Raw genomic sequence first — 17,082 nt, forward strand, 5'->3', positions numbered from 1 at the left:
AAAATTTCTCATTTTTAAAAAAGGCTTTAATGCACAGTAGAAAGAAAATAGAATGATTTATTCAGTATATTGCAATGAAATTGTCATTATATATATTATAGAGCAGAATAACCAAAATTTTTGAAAGTTGAACCCCCAGAAATTAAACCATGCCCTTTTTCAACACTGTGTGTTACATAAAGTTCAATAAAGTGAAATTTAGTTGTAGTTTAGGAAATGGCATTCAATTTTAGGTATCTAAAAGTGAAACATAACATTACTTTGCAATATTATTTTTTAAATCATCATAATAGATATTGCCATCCAAGTAATACTAAGACATCAACATGTTAAATGGCCCTGCTATGAAGTTTTGGGCTGGAATACTGCATGTGTTCAGAAGATGGTGGCAGGACCTGCTGCCTCCTCCTCCTAAGTGTGGAACCAAAAATGAGTAACCATGCAGTGCAGAATTGTGTTCACCTTCAAAAGATCTTTCTGATGTTTTTTGATGAGTGAAACAGTTTAAGCTAACATTTAAAGTATTACTGGTATCTGAGTTAACTTCCACTGAAATGAATGGGGTAGTTCACATTTCAGAATTATTATTTCAGGCTCTCTGCAAACCCAGATTAAACATTAGTGAATTGGTTACCCAGGGTCAAATTTTAAATGTTTTCTTCACAACCATAACAGCTACACATCAACTTGAAAAAAGGAAAGCTGAAACTCTGGAGAACATTTGTGAGAGGGGAAGGCAGGTGGAGCATGGACACACCTTGCTAGTCCTTCACACCCCTCAGAAGGGCATGCCCCATGCTTTGGAAAATACTGATAAAGAAATGTAAAACACCACACACTGCAGGGAAATCTTTAATATGTTCTGTATTTAGTGTTCAAGAAAACAAGGATACTAACACTGCCCTTTCTGCAATAGTATCAAATCATTTAAAGTCTCCCATTTTATTATTCAAGACTTGTCCATGTGGTATTGATGTTCAAATCTGTTCTCTTATGAATTCCTACTCTCCAAATTTTTGTCACTCGCTTGCAATTCTAGGATTATATTGGAATGCTGAACTGCTATTTTTAATGCACACTAAGGTGCAGACATAAGTTTGTTTAAAAAGTTAAAAATTAAAACACTCTTAGAAAAATGTTAACTCTATTAACAAAAGCCAAACTACAGTGGGATAGTAATTAACAAAAAAAATGGTAATTTGAACAATACAGCAATTTGAGAATTCTATAAGATATTTTTCAAACAGACTACACTAATCTGGAGGTTTCCCATTCCTCCCCATTTCAAGGAGTAGAGGTTTCTCTTTTAGTCCTATATGAGCAGACTTTCAATAGGTCTTAGTTCCTTGATTGAAGGAAGAGAATGAGACAATAATACTTGCTATTACTGCAAACAGAGTCAAAGTAGAATAGAATTAGTACTGGTAATATATAATAGTTTGACAGACACCTAAGCTACTTTGCAAGTCTCAAGTATGATCTGGCAAGGTGGGGGATGGTAGCTTTGACCATGAGGCATCTACTCTCACAAGAAAGCATCCTGTACGGGAGTAGTAAATGGAGAGCTATTCCCTTCCCCAGTTTAGCCTTCTGTGTGGATTGTCTGTTTCATTAGGAAGGATATGACATGGATTACAAATACTGTTAATGCCTAGAGCCCCAAGAGAGGAACTGTACAATAGAGGGTGAGTAAGTCCTGGCCCCCAAAACTTGCCATCTAAATAAACAAGACAGGAAAAGGGCAGGAGGAGGAAAAAAAAAAAGATACAAAAGTGAAGTGAGTTGCCAAAATTCAAACACATCAGTGGCAGAATTGAGAACAGAAATCAAAACTGGATTCTGGGATTCAGGAGACCTATCTACTGGGCAATGATACTCACTCCACCCCTATGGCTCTTAGCATTTTTCTGTATATTTGAGCTCCCTGCAGTTTGTCGATATCTAACCACGACTGAAGGTCCAGCCCTGGGCACAGTAACCCATATGAAGTCTCACTGGAGTGGAATAGAGAGACTATGGGTACATCTACACACCAAAAAAAAGACAGCAAATTTCAGACCTGGGGTCAACTGACACAGGCTCACACAGTGGGGCTAAAAATAGCAGCGTAGACATTGAGGCTTGGACTATGACTGGGCTCTGAGACCCTCCCTCCTTGCTAAGTTTCACAGCTTGGGCTCCAGCCCAAGTCCCAACATTTACACATCTCTTTTTAGCCCTGCAGGGAAAGCTAGAGTCAGTTTGACCAGGGCTCTGAGACTTGCTGCCATTTGTGTGTGTATGTACTGTATATTACAGCAACTGGGTACATCCTAATGATCTCTTTGGAACATTTACAGTTACAGGACAGCAAGTGTGTGTACAGCAGTTCCAGAAATGTTTACAGGTAAGTGTTATACTATGCAGAAGTCCAGTAGTATCTTTATTACAAAAAATAAATAAATAAATAAAATCTAGAGTCACAGAACAGCATTTTCAGAATTAACATGGGACATGTAATAATGAAGCAGCTTTCTCATGCTTATGGCTGTTGAACAGCTAAGAGAAAAGCTTTCCCAAAGATTAAATATTTAATGCTTAATGCATTAACTTGAGGGGTAGGGAAGAAGTATTTGACACACTTGGAATCACAGACAGAAATCAGAATTTATTATTTCATTCAGGCAGTCTTTTGACCTTTCAGAAGGACAGGTACAAAAGGAAAGGTCATAGAAACTACAGATTGCTTCTGGGTAGAGTCTTAAGTTTCTAACTTCAATCTTAGAATATGAAATGTACGTTTCATAAAGGCCACCGCAGAGACTAACCTCACTTTTAGCAACGCCCTGTTCTCTCATTGTTTATATAGCATACAATTTAAGTTACAGCTATCAGAAACTCAGAGTCAAGTCTCATGATTTGAAAGGGTTCCACTGGCAGTCAAGCTTTATATCCAAATGTCCTATGCTCAGTGAATTTATCTGGAACGAACCACTGGTAAAAGGCAAAAACATATCACCATATCTATGGAAATGTTTGGACCAAAGCCTGCCATTCTGTCTTAGCAAAGAATCAATAACTTCAATAGGAATTCCACATGTAAAAGAGTGACCAACAGGAATCTCTACCCATATGTTCCTTTACGGGAACTGACTAATTTGAAACAAATATTAAGATCACCTCTTTATGAGCCCACAGGTTTTCCTTATTGTCTATTTATAATCCAGCTTTATCCCAGACACCCTTAAAGATTAACATGCTGTGATGTTGCACTCCATAATGTTTTATGGAAATGCGCTTACGAGTGTGAATATAACCTAACTGGAATATGCGTTACGCATAAGGTCTCTTGTAAGGTATCATTATAAAGCTTATAATCTACTGAGTGTCTTCATCCTATTTGTATGAATGTATCACTCCTGTAACTCAAACTAGGAATATGAAGTATAACTTTGAGGTCCTACTGTAATTATGCAAAGTGTGGGCCATTAATAGTGGTCTGGAAGCTTGATGGTTCCCATTGACTAGGACAATTGGTTGTAAATGGTCTGTTTACTTGCAAACCTTCCTGGGTTTCAGAGTAACAGCAGTGTTAGTCTGCATTCGCAAAAAGAAAAGGAGTACTTGTGGCACTTTAGAGACTAACCAATTTATGTGAGCTACAGCTCACTTCATGAGCTGTAGCTCACGAAAGCTTATGCTCAAATAAATTTTAAGGTGCCACAAGTACTCCTTTTCTTTTTGCTTCCTGGGTTTGTGCAGGCCAGCCTTGGAAGAATGGAGGCTGGGGTCTCACAGGACATGTGAACATGTCACCTGATACTGGAATCCATCTTAAACCTGGTGCCTTTCCATTTTGAAAGAGGGGTGGGGACCCAAAGAGACAATAGATTCCTGCCTTGTGCCAAAGCTATAAAAGGGGGTGGAAGAGAACAAAGGGGGCTGCCAGTCATGAGAACACCCCTGCTTTCCACCTAAGATGTTTGCTGGAACTAACAAGAACTGCACCAGGGGAAAGGAATGGGCCCAGACTAGGAAGAAGTCTAGTCTGAGAGAGAAGCTTACTGGAACATCTCTGAGGGTGAGATTTTACCTGTAATCAGTTTCTGAAATATATTAGGCTTAAATTTGCTTGTTTTTGCTTTATTTTGTTTGGTGACTTACTTTCTTCTGTCTATTACTTGAAACCACTTAAATCCTACTTTTTAGACTTAATAAAATCACTTTTGTTTATTAATAAACCCAGAGTAAGCGATTAACACCTGGGGGAGCAAACAGCTGTGCATCTCTCTCTATTAGTCTTATAGAGGGCGGACAATTTATGAGTTTACCCTGTATAAGCTTTATACAAAACAAAACTGATTTATTTGGGGTTTGGATCCCACTGGATGAATGGGTGCTGGAGGTAAGTAACCTGCTGAGCAATTTTTAGTTAAAGTCTGCAGCTTTGGGGGCGTGGACCAGGCCTGGGTCTGTGTTGCAACAGGCTAGCGTGTCTGGCTCAACAAGGCAAAGTTCTGGAGTCCCAGGCTGGCAGGGAAAACGGGCTCAGATGTAATTCCAGCACGTCAGGTGAAAGTCCCAAGGGGGTCTCCGTGACTGAACCCGTCCCACGTCTTAACTTCAGCACTAAAGTTGTTTTTAACAGTTTATTAGGTCAAAGAAAACTAACCATTTAAATACTGGTCTGAGGACAGAATGATCAGGATATCAATATCTAAATTTTCTCCACTAACCCTGCTCCATCAACAAAAAAATCCCAAAAGGAATGCTTCCTGTATTAAAGAAGTTCCAGGAGCCTACTTTAGTGCCACTATCAAGTTTTGGACTCTTGAATCCTAACCCTTTTTCCACCAACAGGGCAGTGAAGGAAAAAAGGATTACTAAAGAGGTTTTGACAATATTTAGTCTTGATGACAAACGCAGAAAGGAATTCTAACGGTTTAGGAAAAGAGAGAGTTTACTGTTCTTCCATGAGAAGATCTGGTTGCTAGCTAATATTTTAACTTCACGTCAGTCATTGGGCCAAGCACAAAGAAGCCTAGAATAGAAAAATGTTAAATGTTTAGGGAGAGTTGACCAACTTTCATACCATTTTAACTAGTAGTTGGCCTTCAGATGCTTTTTTATTTATTTTTGAATAACAAGCTTGTCTGAAGCAGTGCTAATTACTTCTGTTTACATAATACAGATCTCAGGGTAGGTACCCATTAACCTGTACATTTTCCACTTCAGGAAATCTGCAGTACTAAAGTCTCCCCATGGAAGTACAAACAGATGGTTTTCGTCCAATTATCTCGTCGACTTGTTTCAGCCAACTAAACTACCTGTGACTCAGCCAATGCTAATGATTTGGATTTTGTTTTTGTCCGAATGCAATTTGTAGCTCCAACCATAATAGTGAAGGATTAAAGTATTTTATCCACAGGTATGCACATAATTCATAAGATAAATATAAAATCAAGATCATTGAGATTCCTGCTTCATGTGTTAATGCATTTAAAGGAAGGACTCTGATGATGCAATAAAAAAAAAATCCAGAGAAAGAGAAGCAACTGAAACAGTAACCTACTAACAGAAGTCTTTATCAGAACTACTCAATTCTTAGATTGCAGACTCCTCAAGGGAGGAACTGTTTCCTTCTATGTCTCTACGGAAGGCCTATGAGGGCCCTGATCCTGACTAAGAAAAAAAACACAAGAATAAAATACTAGTACACTGCATTAAGATCATCATCTTCAGGTTCTAGGTCACTTTTAGGCACTTTTTAAGCTGCTTAGTGTCAAGACCAGAGTTAGGGTGGTCATGCCTAGTGATCAGGGCTGGTGTCAAAAGGGGCAGGAGACCAAAAGCAGTAGCCTGAGTTTAAGACCTGGAGTCAGGCTCCTAGTACCAATAATAGGGGGGTGGGATCCAACCTGCTAAACCAGGGTCTGCAGTCAGAATTCAAGTACCCAAGTCATGGGGCAAAGCAGAAGTCAGACTCCAAGTACTAAAGCCACGGGTGCGAGCTGGGGTCACAAGTCCAAAAGTAAGCCAAGATGCAGGTATGATGGTACAGTTGGATGGGGGTAGATGTCTATCTCATTGCACTGATATATCCTGGAATCCTCCTGAGCTTAAGTAAGGTGCATGGACCAATCAGGCGCCATGACTGAAATTGTCAATCCAACCTTCTGAGGTGGTACTACCTGTGATGCTCATTTCCAGAGGGTCTATGTGGTAATGCATGTGGCTCTACCATGGCAGCAGTATGGAGGTGAGAGTCATCCCGCAGACCCAGGTTCTAGTTCTGCCCCTGAAAAAATCTTATACTTAGGCACTTTTGAAGATGTTAGCTTTCTCTAAGTTAGCATACCAATATCTTGAAAATTCTGAAATACTTAGTATTGAAAGTACATAAGGGGAAAATATAGGTCAGACAGTAGTAACAAATGCAACTCTTTTTAAAAACAAAAAAAAACCTTGCCCAATAACATGCAGGAGATTTATGGTAAATCGTGGCTGAAGCAATTTTAGTCCTTCCTATTTGGCTTAAGCTCCTTATTTCTAGGCACTTCAAAAGATCTGTGTACCAGTTTAGAAGATAAAATAGTATCTAACAACAAAATTAAAGCATGCCATCAAGAAATAATCTGTGATTATATGTGATTGCATATGTACATCTGACCAACTGCGTGCCAAATATCAAAGCAGCATGAAATCTCTGCTTGCTGTGGAGAAAGAAAAAAGAAAGTATTAGTTTGCTTGGAACAGGCTGAATAAAAAACACAAGTTACTGTTATCCTGTACTGATGAATGCATAGCAGTTCTAGCCCTAAAAAGCACCTGAACACCTGGATTACAATTTAAGATGATTTTATGGCTCTGTCTTGAACTTATAATTTTAAGGTCACTTGGACCTTTCTTTAATTCTTCAATCACGTACAAAGATGTCTGCATATTCTCAGATGCAAGCCGTACAACAGTTCAATATGTCTGTTCACTTTAAGGAAAAAGTACTTAAATTGTAAGCTCTTTGGGGCAAAGACAGACTGTTCTGTGGATGTACAGCACCTAGCATAATGGGGTCCTGGTCAATACCTGGAGCTCCAAAGTGCTGAAATACTACTACAAATAATAATATCAGTGTTCCACAGTTTGCACTGGTTTCCAAGTAGCTTATGGATGGAGTTTAAGGTGTTTTTGACCTACCGCCCTAAAAGGTGTGGGACCTTGCTACCTAAGAAACTGATCACAGCTGTTACATTATCACACCAGCAGTGAGCCCTCCTGGTTTACTCCAGTGACACGGGGCTAGTGACATGTCAATTTCTGTGAGTTCCTCTACTCTAGTCACTTCATGCATCTAAAGAACTGTTGTTGTTCTTTATTTACGCACGAAAGCTTATGCCCGAATAAATCAGACTAACACAGCTACCCCTTTAATCTAGAACTCACTCCCCTGCAAAACTTCCACTCTGGAACAAGAGTCTTTCTATTACAAAAAAAAAAAAAGAAAAGAAAAGGAAAAGGAAAAAAAAAGCAGCCAGTAGAACCTCACAGTATTGCCAGCAAACAAATATGAACACCTGACCTGTAAAAGTGCCCACACAAATCTTTGCAGGACCAGGGCTGTTAGGCTTGCCTATACAGAGATTATGTGGAAAGTTGGTTTATGCTGTGTAAACCTATAGCACAATAGCTTGCCACACACTACCTAGCTGTGTGGATCCTGCTACCACGAAGTGAGCTGTAGCTCACGAAAGCTTATGCTCAAATAAATGTGTTAAGTCTCTAAGGTGCCAATGTAATGTATTATTGGGTTCATCTTATAGCAAGATGAACCTTAAAATAAACTGAAGTATTAGTTTTGATAAACTACTGTGCTGAAAGACATTAGGGCGAAGACTAGAATACACCACATTTCTGAATATTTACATGCACAAAATCCCTGAATGCAGAGCTACTTCAATGCTTTGAGTACCTCAGAATATATAGGTTTCAGGGTAGCAGCCGTGTTAGTCTGTATCCACAAAAAGAAAAGGAGTACTTAGAGACTAAAATTTATTTGTGCATAAGCTTTGGTGAGCTACAGCTCACTTCATCGGACGCATTCAGTGAAAAATACAGTGGGAAGATTTATATACACAGAGAACATGAAACAATGGGTGTTACCATACACACTGTAAGGAGAGTGATCAGGTAAGGTGAGCTATTACCAGCAGGAGGGGGGGTGGGGGGGAAGACACCTTCTGTAGTGATGATCAGTGTGGGCCATTTCCAATAGTTTACAAGAACATCTGAGGAACAGTGTGTGTGTGTGGGGGGGGGGGGTAAGCATGGGGAAATAGTTTTACTTTGTGTAATGACCCATCCACTCCCAGTCTTTATTCAAGCCTAAGTTAATTGTATCCTCAAATAAATTTGTTAGTCTCTAAAGGTGCCACAAGTATGTCGTTTCTTTCTTCAGAATATTTAGCATATGTCCAATGACAGGGAACTCAAAAGGCCATGCATCTATTTTAACATGGAAATGAAATATGCTTCTGATGACAACAATTAAACGCTATGCAAACTACTGAAATAAGAAAAGGAAATAAACCTAAAATTGTACACATATGAGAATTAGTCTGTACAAATATTCTCACATACCTACCACAACTTAAATTCCTAAAAGTGTTGTAAGCCAAATTAAGTGTCACCTGAACACTCTTCATACATGGTGACCAAAGATAAAAACTAATTGTATTATCTTAGTTTTAAACCACAATTCAAGTTTTAAGTAAGATATGTAGAAAATAAGCTTAACTATAGCAGTTATTTGACTAGTTGAACTGTATTTCACTCAGAGTGAAAAATAACTTCCTAAGGAAGGTTTCAGAGTAGCAGCCATGTTAGTCTATTTGCAAAAAGAAAAGGAGGACTTGTGGCACCTTAGAGACTAACGTTTATTTGAGCATAAGCTTTCGTGAGCTACAGCTGAATGCATCCAATGAAGTGAGCTGTAGCTCACGAAAGCTTATGCTCAAATAAATGTGTTAGTCTCTAAGGTGCCACAAGTCCTCCTTTTCTTCTTCCTAAGGAAGGCTCTGATCCTTCCCTAACTGAGGTCAAAGAAATAAAGTCTGACTTGTCAAAATAATTTGTTTTCCAACAGAAGTAGCATACTATGCTGTCTACATTAACTGACTCTAGTAAGAATTTGCCTTTATTTCATTCAAAAACTATATACACAGACAATTTGGTATGGCCTGCATGACCACCATAAACTTCCTGCAAAAAATTCTCTATTTCTGTTCAGCAAACGAGCTGAACTGAGATGAAACGTTTTCTTCCTTCAGCTTAGCAGATATTTGAAAGATACTAATATGTTTATTACTTACGGGTTTTTCAACTTCTTGTTTAAATATAAGCTATATGAAGCTTTAAACGGCTCATTACCAATTACTTTCCCTCCAGTACACATTGTGTATTTCCCTCATGCAAAGCTGTCTGTGTATTTTATGAATTGTGATTCTTTTTCAAACCAAGGAAAATTACAGAATTGAATCATGCATTTGTAAAAAGTTATTCTGAATATGCAAATCATAGCTACAGTAGAGTCTGTCACCCTTCAGTCTACTAATCTTGACAGTGTTCCTTTAAAATATCAGCTTTTAACAAAATGTATGTATACTACAGTATCCTCTTACAGGGCTTAGGATCCTGTCATGAAGGCTGTTAAATCAGTGAGACAAAACTGATATTTTCCCTTCTTCCCCCCAAAGTCATTACTTAAGACAGTTAATTCATTGTCAAGGGACACTCAAAATAACAGATATTAAAAATAAGTTCTTAATAAAAAGCAAAACTAGTTCCAAGTTTATTTGAAAAAAAAATCACCTAAAATGGCTTGTTCACTTCTATGCAAATGAAGGGGTTTTTTTAAACCCTGTAAATTTTAGAGTACAAATATAAAATCCAGTCAGTCAGTGTCAATTTCCCTAAACCCAGACAGTTATACAGGAAAAACTATGTACACAAGCACAGTTTAATGGACTCACTTTATAGCTTTCCAAACGCATTTTTCACGTCACGTTTTGAAACTAAAACTATTTGTCTCTCTGGCTGTCATCCTTTGCTTTAGGATTTCACCTTCAACAGACGTCAAAACCTGCATAAATGCCATTATCTATTCGGTGAAAAACACATTGTGGATTCTACCCCGGGGGAACTGAGGTAACACTGCAATAAGCAGCCAATCACATGCAGCTTTTAAAAGGGACTAATCCACCAGGTTTTAATCACTGGAAGATCTCCATCTAAATGGGAATTTGAAGCCAGTTTTGCCCCTCTCAGGCGGAAGAATGGGGCTTGCAGGAGACGAAAGAGCGCTGAGCGACCTCCTCCTTTCACCCGGAGAGCAGCTCGCAGCAGGAGACACGACACGGTTGGAGAGTTGGGGGGGGGGGGATACGCTTACCTTGGTGAGCTGGGCTATTTTCTTGCTCATTTTGAGGTGCAGATCTTGGCTGTACTCCACGCTGAGCCCCGGCTGGGAACCGGACGCGACGAATTTCCCAGCGCTGGCTGAGGAGCCGCCGCCGCTGCCGTAGTAATGCTGCTGCCAGCTCATCCCGGGGGTCGCCATCTTCACAGCGAGACCCGGCTACCCCTCCCGCTCCGCTTTCCAGGAAAGCGACCGGGTGGGGGGCGATGCCGCGGCGCACTGACCGCGCACGCTGCCAGGGTCACTGGCGGAGCGTGCTCCTTCAGCCCCCCCCCCCCCCGCGGCCGTGGCTCCGGTCCCGCCTCCCTCACACCATCCGCCCCCTCCGCTAGGTGCGCGGGGCGGCGGCGGGGACGCGGCCCCCGGGCGGGGGAGAATCTGCGCACCAGCGACCGCTGCCGCCTCCTGCTCGCGGCGGGGCAGCAAGCGGGCCACGCAGCCGCTTCCCTCGCCCGGTGCCGGGGTGGCCGAAAGGCCCCCCTGACAAACGCTACCCTCGGGAGCGCGGGGCAGAGCTGCCGCTTCGCCCCGCCCGGCCGCGCGGAGGAGCCGGCGACTGTTGCTGCGGCCGCCACTCGGTTACCAGGCTCCGGCGGCACTGTTTACGCTAAGCAATGTCGTCACTTCCGGCTGCTCACTCCCGGCCCTGTCCGTCTGAGCCTCCACAGGTGCGAAGCAACCGGAGCCACGCGCATGCGTAGCAGCTGGAAAACTCTCCCCTCCTATCTCCCCCCCCCCAAGCCGGTGCATATGCGCTGGGCCGCAGGCGGGCGCGCGCTGTTCCACTGCCCCCCGAGTCTTCCTGGCTGCTGGTGCGCGCGCTGCGCGCTGTACCCGAGCAGCAGGTGCATAAGCGCCGTGTCCACTCCTCCTGCCCCCTTCCTCGACCTCTTCGCTCACTTGCTCCCTTCCCCTTCCAGCAGCAGGTGGCGCGCTTCCTATTCCCACCTTGTTCTTTTTCATCTCCCGCAGCCGCACGTGGTTCTGCGCGGTGCTGCCCCTGCACGATCAAAAGTTCTGCAACTGCCCCAGCATTTGCTGGCCTCAGAGCCTCGCCTCTGTGAGTCTTCAGAGAAAGCCGTACCACGCACGGGCAGGAACTGGGCCCCACGCTCTCAACCTTCAGATAGAAATAACTTTCCAGCCCTTTTTCCCTGTGGAAGAGCTCTGGACCTGTTACAGTTGCAGACTGATTGCTAGAGGAGAGAACATCTTACTGCTTGATAAATGTTAACAGGGTAGCTCATAAAAATTAACAGTGCTGCCATCAGACCTAGTTGTGGTACAGTATTTGTCTAAGTATTGCACAACATTCTGATTAAAATAGTAGCACTGAACAGAAGCAATGTGGCACTTGTGAAAGTGATTAAACGAGCTAATCCATAAATCTTAAATAGTAGTGATGGTCCAGAATGCTCTTTTTTCAGGCCAGGCCTATTCAATCCTTTTAACAAGGTTATAGTTACAGGACAAGTTACACTTTGGACCCCACTGCAATTTCTCTCAAATGCACCCTTCAGGTGACAGGCCTGGCTTCCTTCACCTCTCTCAAGTGTGGAAACTCATAGTTTAACCACTCAGGCACTTGATGAGTGGGTTACTCTGTTTCCCACCATCTAAAACATAACAGGCCCACCTGCATTTGGCTCCTGCAAGAAAACTTTTCAAGAATCTGTGTCTAGGAGCTGATTAAAATGACTCAAAGCAGTTTTAAATCAAAGCAAGCATATTGTTTATTCATCCAAAAGTGCAGTGCAAACAAAGAAAAAGGTTAAGACAAATGTATGTAGGTATTTGGTCTAACCTAAACTTTATCCTTTTGTTGCAAGTTTTGGTAAGCTCAACTTAACCCAGCTGCCTCCATATCTGAGGTAGGAGAGTGAACTGGAAGAGGGCAGTAGGCTATCTCTCACAGTAACTTGCACCCCAACATCTCTCACCAAGAAGTTGCTACTTGTTCACCCCTCCTTTGCTCCAAGTAAGAGTTTTAAAAACAGTTTAGCATCCCTTTGATCCTCGGCACTAGCCTTGAGAAAATAAACCTATTAACCAGGCAGGTGGTAGGCATTTCCCAACTGATGATGGCCCCTTGTTCTCTTCAGGGCCTTTGCTATTCTCTGGAGGTGTCTTACCTCTGTCATTGTTTTGTTTCCTACTTGTTCTCCCATTTAACTCTGTATGTCAGCACTCAGTGTCAAGCAGGTAAACTGAGGTACATATAATATTCATACAAAATACAAATCTCTCCCTCATTCTCCATGTGTTGTCTGGAAGTAAGTGTTATTGCTGGTAAACGTCACAAATGATAAAAATTGGTGGAGTACTAAATAATGACAGTCAAGTTCTAGAGAGCAGTCTGACATGCTTGCTAAACTTAGTTCATCTGAACTACATGCAAGAGCCAAAGGCAAGGTCATAAGTCTAGGAACAAGGAAGACAGCTCATATTTACAAGATGGGAGACCATATTCTGAAAAGCAGTGACTCTGAAAAGGATTTAGGAGTCATGGTATGAATAACCAACTGAACATGAGCTTCCAGTGTGATCTTGTCACTAAGAATGTGTAAGCAGGGGACTGTCAAGTACAAGCAGGGAAGTGTTGTTGTGAACTAAATCAATTTACTTACCAATTCTGTGCTACACAGTTCCTCACTCTGAGTATTTGCACAGATCATGAATTCTTATCCTTGCAAAAGACTAAAGCTGGATTTTTTTTAAGGAACCTTTCCAAATACTAAAAGTGGAAATAATAGGATTCACTTTCTTTCTCTTCTTAGGAATCCAGTACCAGTCTTTACCATAAGACAGTTACATGCACAAACAGTTAATTTCAAATTCCTTTTTAGAAATAACACTACAAAGATAAACCATTACAGCACAGCAGTTACACTGTACCCTAACTAGGCTAATATCAGCAAATAGAGATATTTTCCTTTAAAATGAAGACTATAACAGGGCCTAAATTCAGAGATATAATACCTTACATACAAAATAAATACAAGAATTGGGATTTCTGACAATTGGAGATCTTCAGCTTTCAAGTATGCTCACCCTGCGTATTATATTGACAATTAAATAAAACAGTTGTACTACATCAAATTGTTACAGCATCCACACTATTGAGCACATACACAACTTCAAATGAGAAAGAAGAAAACTTGACAATTACTGTAACTGTTAGGCTCACACAGTGTCTCTGGTTCAGTGATGCAGTACACCTCCTGAAGTCATTTGGCCTCCAGTCTGTGATTCCTCCCTTACAGTGTTCCCCCACACACACACCCCGTCTCAATCTCACTGACTTTTGTAAAATTACAGGGAACTGTACTGAGATCCAGCTCACAGATTCAGTCTGGGTTATCCCTGACATCTCTATCTTCCCCCTGCTGGGCTGGGCTTGAGCTGATTGGTGCTTTGCCAGTCAGGGTGCAGAGCCATATCTGTGTCTGTCTCTATGTGTGTGACGTTACCCAGGATACAAATTGGACTGTTGAACAATGGTGTCCCCTTAGTTCTCTAGCCTGGGATGCCTCTTACACTGATTTGCTGATGAACTACCACCTCTCCAGGTTTTGATCACACAGAGCCTTCAACTCATATATTCACTCCCAGCTGAATACATGAATGCTCTCCCAGCCCTCCATGAATTACATACAGGGCAACACCCACATATTCTTAGCCCCGCCTTGTTCCCCAGAAATATGCATCTTGCACTGCTCAATATTCTCCTGAATAGTGTAAGCCCATAGTAAGTCCGTCATTCCAATGCTGGGTAATGATTATGCACCAGCCTTGTCATCTCAAATATAGATTCTCAAACACTTGAATCTAAACACGCTGCTTTAGATAAAACAAATTTATTAACTACAGATAGATTTTAAGTAATTACAAGTGATAAGGCATAAGCCTGTTGCCTGATTTTAGGAGGTTAATATTATTTTAGATATGGGTTATAGGCTCGCCAATTAATATGATCAGAAGATAAGGTTCTTGTGCCAGAATCAGGCTACAGAGTTTGCAAGGACCCTCAGGATGTATGGCAAGGACACTCACTCTGAGACAAATGTAGCCTTAAAGACTTTTATTGAGATAAATGGAATAGTAATCAAATGGTAAAATAATCAGGAGTTACAAAGGCAATAATATTGTTCTAGAGATACATGATATTATGTACAACAAAGCTTTTGATTAATATACTCACATCCTTTCTTGAGAACCTGGTGGTAAGAGACAAAGGACCAGTCTTGCCTCTAGCATGCCAAGAGATTCAGGTCCAGGTTCCTCAATTCTTGAGTGGGAGGTGCAGAGCTTGGAAGCTAAAGAGCTATAGAAGACTTTAAAAAAAGCTAACTTAGAGTATTTGTGGCACCTTAGAGACTAACAAATTTATTTAAGCAGAAGCTTTCATGGGCTACAGCCCACTTCATCAGATGCATAGTATGGAACATATATTAAGAAGATATATATATATATACATACAAAGAACATGAAAAGGTGGAAGTTGCCATACCAACTGTAAGAAGCTAATTAATTAAGATGAAAAGGAGAAAAAAACATTTGTAGTGATAATCAAGATGGCCCATTTCAGACAGCTGATAAGAAGGTGTGAGGATACTTAATATGGGGAAATAGATTCAATTTGTGTAATGACCCAGCCACTCCCAGTCTCTGTTCAAGCCCAAGTTAATGGTATCTAGTTTGCAAATTAATTCCAGTTCAGTAGTTTTTCATTGGAGTCTGTTTTTGAAGCTTTTCTGTTGCAAAATTGCCGCCTTTAAGTCAGTTACTGAGTGACCAGAGAGGTTGCAGTGTTCTCCTACTGGTTTTTGTATGTTATGATTCCTGATGTCAGATTTGTGTCCATTTATTCTTTTGCATAGAGATTGTCCAGTTTGGCAAATGTACATGGCAGAAGGGCATTGCTGGCACATGATGGCATATATCACATTGGTAGATGTGCAGGTGAACGAGCCTCTGATCACGTGGCTGATGTGATTAGGTCCTATGATGGTGTCACTTGAATAGATATGTGGACAGAGTTGACTTCGGGCTTTGTTGCAAGGATAGGTTCCTGGGTTAGTGTTTTTGTTGTGTGGTGGCTGGTGAGTATTTGCTTCAGGTTGGGGGGCTGTCTGTAAGCAAGGACTGGTCTGCTCCTAAGATCTGTGAGAGTGAGGGATCTTCTTTCAGAATAGGTTGTAGATCTTTGATGATGCGCTGGAGAGGTTTTAGTTGGGGGCTGAAGGTGACGGCTAGTGGCGTTCTGTTATTTTCTTTGTTGGACCTGTCCTGTAGAGGTGACTTCTGGGTACCCTTTTGGCTCTATCAATCTGTTTTTTCACTTCAGCAGGTGGGTATTCTAGTTTTAAGAATGCTTGTTAGAGATCTCGTAGGTGTTTGTCTCTGCCTGAGGGATTGGAGCAAATGCTGTTGTATCTTAGAGCTTGGCTGTAGACAATGGATCGCGTAGTGTGTCCTGGATGGAAGCTGGAGGCATGTAGGTAAGTATAGCGGTCAATAGGTTTCTGGTATAGGGTGGTGTTTATGTGACCATCGCTTATTAGCACAGTAGTGTCCAGGAAATGGACCGCTTGTGTGGATTGGTCCAGGCTGAGGTTGATGGTGGGATGGAAATTGTTGAAATCATTGTGAAATTCCTCAAGGGCTTTTTTTCAAGGGGTTCAGATGATGAAGATGTCATCAATGTAGCACAAGTAGAGTAGAGGTATTAGGGGACGAGAGCTGAGGAAGCGTTGTTCTAAGTCAGCCATAAAAATGTTTGCATACTGTGGGGCTATGCGGGTACCCATAGCAGTGCCGCTGACTTGAAGGTATATATTGTCCCGAAATGTGAAACAGTTGTGGGTGAGGACAAAGTCACAGAGTTCAGCCACCACGTTTGCTGTGACATTATTGGGGATACTGTTCCTGATAGCTTGTAGTCCATTTTTGTGTGGAATGTTGGTGTAGAGGGCTTCTATATCCATAGTCGCCAGGATGGTGTTTTCTGGAAGATCACCGATGGATTGTAGTTTCCTCAGGAAGTCAGTGGTGTCTCGAAGACAGCTGGGAGTGCTGGTAGCATAGGGCCTGAGGAGAGAGTCCTCATAGCCAGACAATCTTGCTGTTAGGATGCCAATGCCTGCGATGATGGGGCATCCAGGATTTCCAGGTTTATGGATCTTGGGTAGCAGATAGAAACCCCTGGTCGGGGTTCTAGGCATGTGTCTGTACAGATCTGTTCCTGTGCTTTTTCAGGGGGTTTCTTGAGCAGACGGTGTAGTTTCTTTTGGTAATCCTCAGCGGGATCAGAGGATAATGGCCTGTAGAATGTGGGGTTAGAGAGCTGCCTAGCAGCCTCTTGTTCATAGTCCAACTTATTCATGATGACGACAGTACCTCCTTTTTCAGCCTTTTTGATTATGATGTCAGAGTTGTTCCTGAGGTTGTTGATGACCTAGAATCCTACTTTCGACGTCTCCGACTCAAAGAATATTTCCAACACGCCTCTGAACAACACACTAACCCACAGAATCCTTCCTACCAGCACTACAAAAAGAAGGATTCTGCATGGACTCCTCCTGAAGGTTGAAACAACAAACTGGACTTCTACATAGATTGCTTCCGTCGAC

At 41.7% G+C, this 17,082-nt stretch overlaps 1 protein-coding gene across 1 annotated transcript in view; it reads right to left on the reverse strand.

Annotated features, from left to right (window-relative positions):
• The window catches only part of FAM184A (family with sequence similarity 184 member A), a 169,534-nt gene extending 158,480 nt beyond the window's left edge, over window positions 1–11,054 (reverse strand). Inside the window, exon 1 of the mRNA XM_073337169.1 lies at window positions 10,424–11,054. Coding sequence (XP_073193270.1) covers window positions 10,424–10,591 — 168 coding nt within the window. The 5' untranslated portion in view covers window positions 10,592–11,054. The remainder of the gene's footprint in view (window positions 1–10,423) is intronic.
• Between the last annotated feature and the right edge of the window lie 6,028 nt (window positions 11,055–17,082).

This window comes from Lepidochelys kempii, chromosome 3 (genome assembly GCF_965140265.1).
Source record: "Lepidochelys kempii isolate rLepKem1 chromosome 3, rLepKem1.hap2, whole genome shotgun sequence".
NCBI classification, from domain to species: domain Eukaryota; kingdom Metazoa; phylum Chordata; order Testudines; family Cheloniidae; genus Lepidochelys; species Lepidochelys kempii.